Source organism: Saimiri boliviensis, chromosome 17, assembly GCF_048565385.1.
Source record: "Saimiri boliviensis isolate mSaiBol1 chromosome 17, mSaiBol1.pri, whole genome shotgun sequence".
NCBI lineage: Eukaryota > Metazoa > Chordata > Mammalia > Primates > Cebidae > Saimiri > Saimiri boliviensis.
The window spans coordinates 27036962-27051636 of NC_133465.1; the positions used below are offsets into that span (position 1 = coordinate 27036962).

A 14675-nucleotide genomic window follows, 5' to 3' on the forward strand; every position below is an offset into this window, starting at 1 on the left:
TCTTTTTCCATATTGTAGAGCATTTTAAATATGATAGGAATTGGCCAGGCGTAGTGGCTCACACCTGTAATCCCCATAGTTTGGGAGGCCGAGGCGGGCAGATCACCTGAGGTTGGAAGTTCGAGACCAGCCTGACCAACATGGAGAAATCCCGTCTCTACTAAAAATACAAAATTAGCCAGACATAGTGGCGCATGCCTGTAATCCTAGCTACTCAGGAGGCTGAGGCAAGAGAATCTCTTGAACCCGGAAAGTGGAGGTTGCAGTGAGCCGAGATAGCACCACTTCAACCTGGGCAATAAAAGCAAAACTCTATCTCAAAAAATATATATATATAGGAATTACCTGAGCCTGTAACATAACCTGTGCCTAGTAAGAACTAGGAGAGTGTTTTTCTGATAATGTAAAAAAAAAAAAAAACTTTTTGCTAGTTAGAAATTAATTATTTTATCTTTAAGTCAATTTTAGTAATTTATATTTATCTGTAAAATCATGCAGTTCAGGCCTGCTACAGTGGCTCATACCTGTAATCCCAGCATTTTGGGAGGCCAAGGCAGGAGGATCACTTGATTTCAGGAGTTCATGACAGCCTGGGCAACATGACAAAACCCTGTCTCTGCTAAAAATACGAAAACTAGCTGGGCATGGTGACATGTGCCTATGGTCCCAGCGACTTGGGAGGCTGAGGTGGGAGGATTGCCTGAGGCTGGGAGGTAGAGGTTGTAGTGAGCCAAGATTATGCCACTGCACTCCAGCCTGGTCGAGACAGCTGGACCCCATCTTAAAAAAAAAAAAAAAAAAAATCATGCATTTCATTAATATGAAATTACAATTACAAATGTTTTTTTCTGTTATAATTTATTCTTCTTTTTTTTTTTTAATGAGACAGGTCTCACTCTGTCACCCAGGCTGGAGTGCAGTGGCATGATCAGCTCACTGTAACCTCAAACTCCTGGGCTAAACAATCCTCCTGCCTCAGCCTCCTGAGTAGCTAGGACTACAGGCACACACCACCACGTCCGGCTAATTTTTGTTTTTAGCCAGGATTTTGCTATGTTGCCCAGGCTGGTCATGAACTCCTGGCCTCAAGTGATCCTCCTGCCTCAGCCTCCCAAAGTGCTGGGATTAGAGGCCTGAGCAACTGCTCCTGGTCTCTTATAATTTCAAAAGTCAACACACCCTTCCTTAAATCCCTTTCTCATTCCTGAAGGTAAATACTTGTGTTTTTGCCTATTTTTTTCTTGGTGAGACTTTGCCGTAGATTTGGTCTGTTCAAAGAACCAGTTCTTTAATTTATTATGTATGTTGTTCTGATTCATAAACTTCTGCTTTTATCTTAATTTTATAAACAGTATAGTTACATTTTGTCTTTTACTTAATCTATAATCCTTCATCATCCAATAAAGGAGTTAAATCCTGTTCACGTTTCTTACAGCAACTAACAAAAACACTTTTCTTAAATTCAATCATGTTATTCAAATGTTTTATATTTTTTATGGCCCCATGCTATTGCATTCTCTTTTCTGTTGCTGCCTTGGTCAAGTTTTATTTATTCTCTTTTTACGAATAATTAGAACCTTATACATCCTTTTTAATTTTAATAATTACTGTTAAATATTTGAGCTGATCTTTCCTAATTGTTATCAAGAATAAAATGGATTTACTTGTCTCCTCCTGTGAATTATGACAAAATTAATATGTTTTCTTTTTGTTTTTGAGACGAAGTCTTGCTTTAATGCCCAGGCTGGAGTGCAATGGCGCAATCTCGGCTCACTGCAACCTCTACCTCCTGGGTTCAAGCGATTCTCCTGCCCCAGCCTCCTGATTAGCTGGGACTACAGGAGTCCATCACCATGCCCAGCTAATTTTTGTATTTTTAGTAGAGACAGGGTTTCACCATGTTGGCCAGGCTGGTCTCAAACTCCTGACCTCAAGTGATCCTCCCATCTCAGCCTCCCAAAGTGCTGGGATTACAGGCATGAGCCACCGCACCCAGCCAAGTTTCTTTTTTAAAAAAGGATATAAACCTTAATTGTATTTTCCTATATAGATAACTTTTTTTTTTTTTTTTTTTTTTTTTTTGAGACGGAGTTTCGCTCTTGTTACCCAGGCTGGAGTGCAATGGCGCGATCTCGGCTCACCACAACCTCCGCCTCCTGGGTTCAGGCAATTCTCCTGACTCAGCCTCCTGAGTAGCTGGGATTACAGGCATGCACCACCATGCCCAGCTATATTTTTTGTATTTTTAGTAGAGACGGGGTTTCACCATGTTGACCAGGATGGTCTCGATCTCTTGACCGATAACTTATTTTTATATGCCTAGATACTTGATGTTTTCCTTTATTCTACAGATATAAAACTTATCTGGGCTACACATCCATAAGATCCTCTAAGTTTGGCTGGTAACTCTGGTTCCTTTCTATCTAAAGACTGGGAACTTTTCTTCTATTATTCTTTCATTTTCTGCAGTATCTATTCTGTTACTGCTTCCATTGTGTTTATGGTTTATCTTATTTGTCTTTTGGAATTATTTCTCTTTGTAATACCGATCTGTATTGTGCTTATTGGGTAAATGATAATATGGATTAGAGATGTTCTTGTGTAATGAGCTCTGCTCTCTTGCACTCGTTCCATTGCAGAGAAGGAGAGGACATCTGCTCTGACTTCTCACACTGGCCTCCTCTTCTGGAACTGCCCATCTCTTTACCATCTAGTTGTGTTCACTGTTTGGTCCTTCTTAGTTAAGGAGAGGCTGGGAGAATTGGAATGGGTTGCAGTCAGAGACTCGGTTTGTCCTGTTCAAATCTTCAAGGCCACAGAAGAAGGCTTAGCTTTGTCATAGCATAGAACTCTCATAGATTAGGAGAAATAAGGAGGCAATGGGGGCAAGGGAAGCCTTGATAAGGAGTTTCCCTTTTGTTTAGAGACATGCATCTGTGTGTTATGGCTGTGTAAAGGCAATGAGGTAGTGACCCCTTCCCCAGCTGAGGTGTTGTAAGGTTTTAAAATTATATTTTCAGTGATCAAGTTTTGTAGATATATTTTCACTTAGAGTGTAAGACCTTTGAAGACAGGGTTTTTTCACTTACTTACTTTTTGTACTCCAGAGTTGCTACTATTTGATCCTTACCACAACCCTGCAAGGTAGACAAGGCACCTGATATTATCTTTATTTTGCAGAAAAGGAGACAAATGCCATAATAAATTAAATGAGTCACTCAAGATCACAAGGCTGAATTGGGATTAACACCCAGGTCATCCTTAGTCCACTAATCCCCACTTACCATCCTTTCTTCCAGAACTAAAGGGGACATTCTGAGTGCTGTTTGTCCTGCCTTGGTGACAATAGGGACTTGCAGGGCAACTTAAGTGCTGTTTTTCTTCATTTCTTCTGGGACTCTGACACACCACTAGGCCTGTGCGTACACATGAAGAATTCCCACCCACAGCAGATAAAGCCACCTAGACAGCGAGGGAAAGGGAAAGGGAGAGAGAAGCCCACCCACTGAGGGGGTGGTAGCCGAGAACAGTCATTGGCTCCTGTCCTGTGGTCCAGGCAGTATCTAGGAAGGGATCCTCTATCCCTGTGGTTTCAGCATTCTTTGCTGAATCTGTCTCTTTTCCCTGAACCCCTGCAGCTAATGCTCCTGGGATATGCTGGCAGTTATTGCTATTACCATTCTCATTTCATTAGGCTTTAATCAAGCTCTCCTGTGAAGTGCTACATAAATTCAATTTTGAATTTTACATATAAAATAATCAAATGAGAGTGAAGCATAATAGATATAAAATGTTTTTAAAAATGAAAACGATATTTTTTAATTTAATCATATAAAAATCATCTGGATCCAGTACATCTAAGTTGCAGAGAGATTGCTATATTCTCTTACCAACGGCCTCAGAAAGCCCATGAGCCACATTGATTGGTTGATTTCCAATTTCTTTAATGTTTTCCCTTCTCTCCATTAAGCACTGACCCTGGCATTCTTTAAAATGAACCCAAGAACTCACCTCTTATGAAAAAGTATTCATGGGAATACTTACTTATAGAGTTTACATTCATTTATACATGATACTGGAAAAGCCTGGTGAGATGGAAAGAACATGAATCCCAGTCAGCCTGCAGGTCTGAATTCTAGTTCCTGGGCCTGCAGACGAGCTGACCTCCTTCAGTCTCAATTTCTATCTGTAAAATATAGCCATGGAATTAAGTGGCATTCCAAATCTGTAAACTGTTAAGGTGTTTTTCTTCAGTTATTTGATACTTATCTCCTCTCATCCAACTGGATTGTGAATCCCCCAAGAACAGGGATCACATTCCCAGCATCTTCCGCACACCTGTCCCTACCCCAGGCTGCCTGGCACTGTGCCATCCCCCAGTGGCTGCCTTGTTCAGGCTGCCTGCCCGCCTGGCTGATAGCACCTGTGGTAGCCAGGAGGTGGCACTTCAGTGATTTATGCAATAGAAGAACAGACCACAGAATGAGGAAATCACTCTGGCTTCTGCTTTACTGAGCAAAGTAGAATATCTGGAGATCAAAACAGCCAGGGAGCTCAATTTTTAAAATTTAAATGCAGTGAATATAATTTACTTGCATAGGTGGTGGTGTACAGGTCTCTGAGTCTTAATATGTGCAAAAAGTTGCCTAACCACTGCCACAATCAGGATACAGACTAGTTCCATACCCACAAAAGCTCCCTTGTATCAGACACCTCATAACCCCAAACCCTGGCAACTACTGATCTGTGTCCATTCTTATCCTTGTATCTTCCTTCTTTTTTTCCCTTCTTTCTTTTTTCTTATTTCTTTTTTTTTTCCTTCCAAATTCATGTTGAAATCCTAATTATCCTTTTATCTTCTATAGAGTATCATGTAAATGGAGTCACACAGGCTGTAACCTTTGAGACTGGCTGCTTTCATTCAACCATAAGGGCTGTGAGATTTATCCACATTGTTGCATGTCAGTAATTTGTATCATTAGTTTGTTCATTGCTGAGTAGCATTCCCTTATTTAGATGTACCACAGTTTGTTTATCCATGCACACACTGAAGGATCTTTGGGTTATTTCCAGCTTTTGCTATAAAAAACATTCATGTATAAATGTTCATGCAAAGCTAAGTTTTTATTTCTCTAGGATACCTGCCTAGGAGTGAGATTGCTGGCTCATATGGTAATTCTCCGTTTAATTTTTTGAGTTAAGCACTGTTTCCACAGTGGCCGTACCGTTTTACATTTTCACCAGTACTGCATGTGAGTACCATTGTTCTGTGTCCTCACCAGCATTTAGTATTACCACTTTTTTCTTGTTGTATCTGTTTTGTTATTTTAGCCGTTGTGGTGGGTTTGCAGTGTTTCCCATTGCAGTTTTAGTTTGCATTTCCCTAATGGCTACTGACGTTGAGCACCCTTTCATGTGCTTATTCACCACTCCTATGCTTTCTTTAGTGAAGCAATTTCAAATCTTTTACATATTTTTTTTCTTATCACGTCAAAGGAGATTTCAGTGGTATTGCCTATTATTTTTAATCGACATGTTTACTGAGTCTTAAGTTTTAAGAGCTCTTTATGTATTCTAAATACAAGTCCTTTATCAGACATATCTTTCCAAGTATTTTCTGCCAGTCTGTGGCTAGTCTTTTCACTCTCCCACCAGGGTCTTCCTCAGAGCAAAAGTTTTAAATTTGATGAAGTTCAATTTATCAATATTTTGCTTTATGGATTGTGCCTTTGTGTCATTTCTAAGAAATCTTTGCCAACCAGAGATCACAAAGATTTTCTTCTATGTTTTCTCCTAAAAGTTTTCCAGTTTTACATTTTGCATTTAGATCTGTAGTCCACTCTGAATTGTTTACAAGATATGAGACTTAGGTAGACTTTTATTTCCATTTGCATGGGGATATCCAAATGTTCCAAGTTATCCAGATGCCCACATTATCCTTTCTTCATTGAATTGCCTTTGCACCCATGTGAAAAATGTATTGGCCATATTCATGTGGGTCTGTTTCTGATCTATGATTTCTTTTCCTTTATTGTCTTGATTAATGTAGCTTTATACTAAGTATTAAAATCAGCTACTGTGAGTCCTGCAACTTTATTCTTCATTTACGAAACTCTTATGGCTATTCTAATTCTTTTGCCTTTCCATACACACTTTAAAATCTGCTTGTTGATAGCTACAAAAAATCTTGCTGGGATTTTGGTTAGGATTTCATTTAATCTATATATCAATAGGGAAAAAATGGTATCTTAAGAATGTTGTGTTTTCTAGTCCACGAGGATATTATTTCTCATTTATTTAGGTTTTCTTTTATTTTTTCTTTTTCTTTTTCTTTTTTTTTTTTTTTTTTTTTTTTTTTTTTTTTTTTTTTTTTGAGATGAAGTCTCACTCTGTAACCAGGCTGGAGTGCAGTGGCACAATCTCGGCTCACTGCAACTTCCACCTCTCAGGTTCGAGCAATTCTCCTGCTTCAGCCTCTCAAGCAGCTGGGACTATGGGCATGCACTGCCACACCTGGCTAATTTTTGTATTTTTAGTAGAGACAGGGTTTCACCATGTTGGCCAGGATGATCTCAATCTCTTGACCTCGTGATCTGCCCACCTCGGCCTCCCAAAGTGTTGGGATTACAGGCATGAGCCACCGCGCCCGGCCTAGGTTTTCTTTTATTCCTTTCATCAGCATTTTAATTTGACTTGTTCAATATTTTTTAGTTTTCAACATGTAGGTCCTACAGATAGGTGTTTTGTTAGATTTATATCTAAGTATTTTTGTTTTTGGAGTTTTTATAGATGGTTTTGTTTTTAAATTTTTGTTTCAAATTGTTCATTGCTAATATAGAAATATTTTTGTATATCAGCCTTGTATCGTTTGACCTTACTAAATGCACTTACCAGTTCTGGGAGCTATTTTGTGGATCCCTTGGCATTTTCTATGTAGGCGATCATGTAATCTGAAAACAGAGACATTTGTTTCTTCTTTTTCGATCTGTATGCTTTTTAATTTCTTTTTTTTTTTCTTCTTTGAGACGGAATGTTGTTCTGTCACCCAGGCTGGAGTGTAGTGGTGCAATCTCGGCTCACTGCAACTCCGCCTCCAAGGTTCAAGTGATTCTTCTGCCTCAGCCTCCCGAGTAGCTGGGATTACAGGTACCTGTCACCACGCCCAGCTAATTTTTGTATTTTTAGTAGAGACAAGGTTTCACCATATTGATCAGGCTGGTCTCGAACTCTTGACCTCAAGTGATACACCCATCTCAGCCTCACAAAGTGTCGGAATTACAGGCGTGAGCCACCACACCCGGTGCTTTTTAATTTTTTTAACCTGCCTTGCTGCACTGGCTAGGGCTTCCAGTATGAAGTTGCATGGCAGCAGTGACAGTGGAAATCCTTGCATTGCTCCCAATCTTCAGGGAAAACATTCAGTCCTTCACTAAGTATGATGTTAGCTGTGGCATTTTATGCCATTTTATTAGGTTAAGTTTCCTTTTAATCCTGGTTTGCTGAGAAATTTTTATCATGGATGGATGTTGAATTTTGTCAAATAATTTTTCTGTGCTACTATCCTGTCATTTTGTTCTGTCATTACTTTGATTAGTTTTTGAATACTGAACTAGCCTTGCATTTCTTAGATAAACTTCATTGGTCATGTTGTATTATCATTTTTATATATTGTTGGATTTAATTTGCTAATACTTTGTTGACATCCATGTTGATCAAGAGTATCAGTTTGTAGTTTTCTTGTTCTATGGTGTTTATTTTTGATATCAGAATAATGCCAACTTCAAAATGAGTTAGGAAGTGTTCCCTTCTCTTCTATTTTCTAGAAGAAATATGGTGAATTAGTGTTATTTCTTCTTTAAATGTTTGGTGGAACTCAGTAGTGAGATCATCTGGGACTAGAATTTTCTTTTTCAAAATGTTTTTAACTATAAATTTAATTTCTTCAACAGATGCAGAATTATTCAAGTTATTTATTCTTGGAGAGTTTTAGTATTTTGTGGCCCTGAAGGAATTATTTGATTTTAATTAAGTTGTTGAATAAATTTTTGTACAGAGTTGGTACGAATATTTTAAAATTATCCTTTTAATGTCTGTGTGGTCTGTAGAGATGGCCCCTCTTCCATTCCTGATAGTGGTATTAAGGTCTTCTTTCTTTTTTTGTTTTGGGCTAGAGGTTTTTCAGTTTTATTGATCTTCTGAAAGAACTCTGTTTCATTAATTTTTATTTATTGTTTTTCTATTTCCAATTTTATTCATTTCTGCCCTTTATTATTTCCTTCCATCTACTTGTTCCATGAAACTGATAAAGATTAAAGTCAGCAGAGTTACTGAGCAAAACCATTAAAAAATGTATGGCTTTTTTGTTGTTTTTAGAGATGGTGTCTCACTGTGTTGCCCAGGCTGGATTCAAACTCCAGGGCTCAAATGATCTCCTGTTTCAGCCTCCCAAGTCACTGGGACTACACACACATGCCACTGTGCCCAGCTCCAAAATGTATTTTTTAATTCATTCTTTTGAGAATAAGCCTAATAGTTTTCCATGCATTATCTCTTTGCAGTTGACTGGTCTGAGTGTCTCCAATGGAAAGGACCAACTCGTAGTGTTCCATACGAAAGACAACAAAGACCTCATTGTCTGCCTCTTCAGCAAACAGCCAACTCATGAGAGTCGAATTGGAGAACTTGTTGGTGTGCTGGTGAATCATTTCAAAAGGTAAAGTTTGATTTTTGTAACTAAGACAGGTTTTTAATATATGAAATCTTTCATCATAATTATCATTGAACTTGTTTTACACCAATTTTAATGCACTGAGCTATTTTTCTCCATACAACTTAAATCATCTGTTTCACAGAAGGTAAAATTAGCATCCCAGCTTACTTTCAAGATTAGGAATGATCTTCTACTTTTCCAGCCTCCAGCTGAACCAACAATGAGAGATTTCCCTAATGGTGATTTTTTTTTTCCACCGCCGATCCAAATGTAATTAAATCCAAAAGATAGACAAATTACTTTATATTTGTCTCATCACAGCTTCTCATTTACTCCAAGTATAATCAGTTTGTGTGTCCACTATGACTGTAAGCAAATTAGAAGGCAGATTTTGGGTGGCATGCAAGTGCATGAAGACTACAGGAATTCCTAAGAGAGGTAGTAACCCCTGCAAAAACATGGAGTCATGATGGAACGTGGCATAATCTGAGAACTTCATATGGAGCCCTGATGATACCTGGGGCAGTGGGGTGAACAATGATAATAAATGTAAACAGAGCTGGTCCTGAGGGTGATGGGGACCAGTGAATGGGTAATTTTAAGCAGGGGAGTGATTTTGTCTGGTTATTTATTGGAGTTGTTTCAGAGATTGGATTTCTATTTGGTCTTGGGATACTTGGGTGGGTGTGTAACTCCAAAGTCAAGTGCTCTCTTTGTGGCATACTGCCTTCACCTCCCCTAGCCCACCCTGATGGTAGAAGAAGACCATTCATCAAAATCAGTGACTGAGAAATGATACAACTGTAGTTCCCTTTCCTTCCTAAAAGACATTTCCCGAGCTCCCAAAATTAATCAAGTATTCCTTATTAGTATTTTTTTTTTCGGTTTGGGCATGGCTTCTCTTTCTCCCGACAAACACATATTTGGAATCAGATGTCCACATGTTTAATTCTATTATGTTCATTTTTGCCAATATTATAGAGCATAATTTTAGAGGCAGGCTGCACAGACCATTTATTTTATGTTATTAAACCTTGCATTCTAGATCAAAGGGGATCTTTATTTTCTATTGTTAAATCATTTTAGATGCTATAGTAAAATAATACTTAATGGTCATATGTGGGGAAGAAATAAGAATCAAAGTTATTACCAAAAATAATAATAAATTCATAGGCTTTTGAAAATTTCCTTCCATCTGCCAAATAAATATAAAGCTAAGAAAAATTTTAAAAGTTTAGAATGTAACGAAAAGACAGAAAGAAGGCATCTCTGCAATAAATGTCTATAACTCAAATAAACAGGCTTATTTTCCTGCTAACATTTAGTTACAGCAAAGTATGGAGAATTAAAGGAATTTTTTTTTTTTTTTTTTTTTTTGAGACAGAGTTTCGCTGTTGTTACCCAGGCTGGAGTGCAATGGCACGATCTCGGCTCACCGCAACCTCCGCCTCCTGGGTTCAAGCAATTCTCCTGCCTCAGCCTCCCGAGTAGCTGGGACTACAGGCACGCACCACCATGCCCAGCTAATTTTTGTATTTTTAGTAGAGACAGGGTTTCACCATGCTGACCAGGATGGTCTCGATCTCTTGACCTCATGATCCACCCGCCTCGGCCTCCCAAAGTGCTGGGATTATAGGCGTGAGCCACCGTGCCCGGCTAAAGGAATTTTAATTTGTTACTCTTAATTTGGATACCAGTACCTATGAATGCAATAGTTTTTGCTGGAAAATTGAAGTATTTTATCTCTATCTAGCAAATACTAATCTATTAAGTGCCTTCTACAAGTGACAGAAATATGTGAATCTGGCCATAGATTTCATCACTGCTTTCTTTTCCTAGCTAGCATATGCATGCTGAGGTACATTTCTAGGTATATACCTTTTATCTTTAATGTATGTAAGAATTTTTAATTTCTTTAAAATTTATCAATGTAAAGAGAAGACTGTCAAAGTGCTAGGATTTTTTTGGTGGTCTTTTTTTTTTTTTATTCTTGATGTTCCTATCTTATGAATTAAGAGTAAAGTGGAAATGAGAGAGAAAATCTTTCCTCCCAGCCCCCAGAAAATTCAGGCTTGAAATTTTGACTTAGAGTTATAGTCATCAACTTACTATTGACTTTTTGAGAAAAGGTTAATTTGGTATTTTTTTTAGCAATTTTCCTTTATTGTCAAATATCGTATCATTGGCATGACATTGAAATTCACATTGTATTTTATAAGCATAATGTTGTGGCATATAATCTTATTTGTCCCTGAGTTAATTATGGAAATCCTAAGGTGACAGGGAATGAACTTCAGAACAATACTTCATCTTCCAGATAATTTCCCTAAAGTATATTCTGAAATGTTTTCTTGTCAGCAGTTGGGGGGAAGGGGCTTAAAACTTCCCAAGGCTGAGCAAAGAACCAGCTAAGAGGACCAGAGGGAACAGTGCCCAGCCTCACAAAGAGCCGGGAGTAGTTTCTGATCTAACATGGCAGACTAGAGAACTTTATCATTCACAGGATATTTGGGCAGAGTACTCAGAAGGGTTTTGCCTCCATAGGGGGGAATAATTGGCCTAGAATAAATGCTGCTCTGGTGCCGCCTAATAAATCTGAAAAGCAAGACCCAAAAGAATCACGCTGCTTCCAAGTAACTTAGTTACATCCTAAAACAAAGCTCATGAATATTTATAAAAATACAAAAATATCCATGCCTAACAGGTAAAATTCACAACATCTGACATCCAGTCAAAGATTACAGGCATGAAATAGGCAGGAAAATATAGTCCTTTATGAGGGGGCAATCATCCCATTGACACCAACCCAGAACAGCCAAAAATACTAGAATTAGCAAATACAGACATTGTAAATCATTATAACTAGTTTCAGATGTTTATAAATTAACTAGAGATCTGGAAGGTATAAGAAAAAGACCCAAATCAAACTTCTAGTTAAAAAATACACTGATGTTTGAAATGTTTCATGATTTAAAAAGGAAACACAAAAAGACAAAGCTTCTCCTCAAATAAATTTTTCCTCATCACCATGAGCTGAAGCCAGACCTTTCCTGGCATTTCACATGAATCTTGAAACAAATCCAACTAAGTATAAATTAGTCTCTCTTTCACTTCCTGCAGTCTTTATTCAACCTCAACCCATTATTTCTGCCTCCCCAAGTACACACCCACAAATTTTATGTTTGCTAAAACATTTGAAGGCAATCTTTAATAAAGTACAGGCATACCTCATCTTCTTGTTCTTTACCTTATTATACTTCACAGATATTGTGGTTTTTACAAATTGAAGGTTTCTGGCAACCCTGCGTTGAACAAGTCTGTAAGCACCATTTTTCCAACAGCATATATTAACTTTGTGTCTCTGTGTCACATTTTGATAATTCTCATAATATTCCAAAACTTTATATTGTTATTATCTGCTATGGTGGTCTTTGATCAGTGATCTTAGTTATTATTATAATCATTTCAGGGCACACAAACTGCACCCATGTAAGACAGCAGACTTAATTGATCCATGTTGTATGCATTCTGACTGTTCCACTGACCATCTATTCCCCCGTCATCTCTCTTCCTCTTTTGGGCTCCCTTATTCCCTGTGATACAACAAGATTGAAATTAGGTCAGTTAATAACCCTACAATGGCTTCTAAATGTTCAAGTAAATGGGAGAGTTGCGCATCTCTCAATTTAAATTAAAACCTAGAAATGGGCCAGATATGATGGCTCATGCCTGTAATCCCAGTACTTTGCAAGGTTAAAGCAGGAGGATTGCTTGTGGCCAGGAGTTCCAGACCATGGTCTGTACAACATAGTGAGACTCTATTTCTACAAAAAAATTTAAAATTTAGTCAAGTGTGGTGGTGTACACCTGTAGTCCCAGCTACTTAAAAGGCTGAGTTCAAGGCTGCAGTGAGCCATGATTGTGCCACTGCACTCTAACCTGGGTGACAGAGCAAGACCCTGTCTCAAAAAAAAAAAAAAAAAAGGAAAGAAAGAAAAGAAAAAGAGAAAACTAGAAATGATTAAGTTTAGTGAGCAAGGCAGTGTTGAAAGCTGAGAATAGGCAGAAAGCTGGGCCTCTTAAGTTAAACAGCCCAGTTATGAATGCAAAGGAAATGTTCTTAGGAAATTAAAAGTGCTAGTCCAGTGAATACATGAATAATAAAAAAAAGTGAAACAGTCTTATTGCTGATATGGAGAAAGTTTGGGTGATCTGGATAAAAGATCAAACCAGCCAAACATTCCCTTAAACCAAAGCCTAATGCAGAGCAAGGCCCTAAACTCTCTCTTCAGTTCTTTGAAGGCTGAGAGGGGTGAGGAAGATGCAGAAGAAAAGTTGGAAGCTAGCTAGCAAAGGTTGGTTCACAAGGATTAGGAAAAGAAGGCATCTCCATAATGTAAAAGTGCAAGGTGAAGCAGCAAGTGATGATGGAGAAGCTGTGACAAGTTATTCAGAAGATCCAGCTAAGATCATTGATTAAGGTGACTACACTAAACAACAGATTTTCAATGTGGACAAAATAGTCTTAAACTGGAAGAAGATGCCATCTAAGACTTTCATAGCTAGAGAGAAGAAGGTCAATGCCTAGCTCCAAAGGACAGGCTTACTCTTTTGTTAGGAGCTAATGCTAGTAACTTTAAGTTGAAGCCAGTGCCCACTGACTGTTCCAAAAATACGAGGTCTCTTAAAATTACACAAAATCTACTCTGCCTGTGCTCTATAAATGAAACACAAGGCCTGCATTACAGCACATGTTTATAGCGTAGTTTGCTGAATAGTTTAAGCCCACTGTTGAGACCTGCTGCTCAGGAAAAAAAAAAAAAAAAAAAGCTTTCTTTCAAAACATCACCACTCACTGACAATGCATCTAGTTATCCAAGAGCACTGATGGAAATGTACAAGGTGATTAATGTTGTTTCCATGCCTACAAACACAACATCTATTGTGCAGCCCATGGATAAAGGAATAATTTCAACTTTTAAGCCAGTTGTTTAAGAAATACATTTAATGGCCAGGCACAGTGGCTCATGCCTGTAATCCCAGCACTTTGGAAGGCTGAGGTAGGCTGATCACCTGAGTTCAGGAGTTCGAAACCAGCCTGGCCAACATGACGAAACCCCATCTCTACTAAAAATAAAAAAATTAGCCCAATGTTGTGGTGCACATTCGTGATCCCAGCTACTTGGGAGGCTGAGATAGGAGAATTGCTTGAACCCAGGAGGCAGAGGTTGCAGTGAGCCAAGATTGCACTGCTGCATTCCTTGTTGGTCAATAGAGCAAGATCTGTCTCAAATAAACAAAAAGAAAAAGAAAAAAAACATTTCATGAGGCCACAGCTACCATAAATAGTGATTCCTCTGATGGATCTGGGCAAAGTAAATTGAAAACCTTCTGGAAAGGATTCACCATTCTAGATGCCACTAAGAACATTTGTGATTCATGGGAGGAGGTCAAAATAGCAACACTAACAGACGTTTGGAAAACGTTGATTCCAACTCTCATGGATGACTTTGAGGAGTTCAAGACTTCATTGGAAGAAGTTATTGCAGATGTGGTAGAAATAGCAAGAGAACTTGAATTGGAAGTAGAGCCTAAGGATGTGATTGAATAGCTGTAATCTCATGATAAAACTTGAATGGATGAGGAGTAGCTTCTATGGAAGAGCAAAGAAAGTGGTTTCTTAAGATGGAATCAACACCTGATGAAGATGCTGTTAACGTTGAAATGATAACAAAGCATCTAAATTATTATATAAACTTCATTGACAAAGCAGTGACAGGATTTGAGAGAATTGACTCCAATTTTGAAAGACATCCTATTATGGGTAGAATGCTCTCAAGCATCCTCACATGCTATAGAGAAATCTTTCATGAAAGCAAGAGTCAATCAATTGTGGCAAATTTCATGGTTATCTTATTTAAGGAAATTGCCCCAGCCACCCCAGTCATCAGCAGCCACCACCCTG

At 38.3% G+C, this 14675-nt stretch overlaps 1 protein-coding gene across 1 annotated transcript in view; it reads left to right on the forward strand.

Annotated features, from left to right (window-relative positions):
• The window catches only part of MYO1D (myosin ID), a 363423-nt gene that overhangs the window by 244740 nt on the left and 104008 nt on the right, over nt 1-14675 (forward strand). The window contains exon 21 of the mRNA XM_003933128.4: nt 8559-8713. Coding sequence (XP_003933177.2) covers nt 8559-8713 — 155 coding nt within the window. The remainder of the gene's footprint in view (nt 1-8558; nt 8714-14675) is intronic.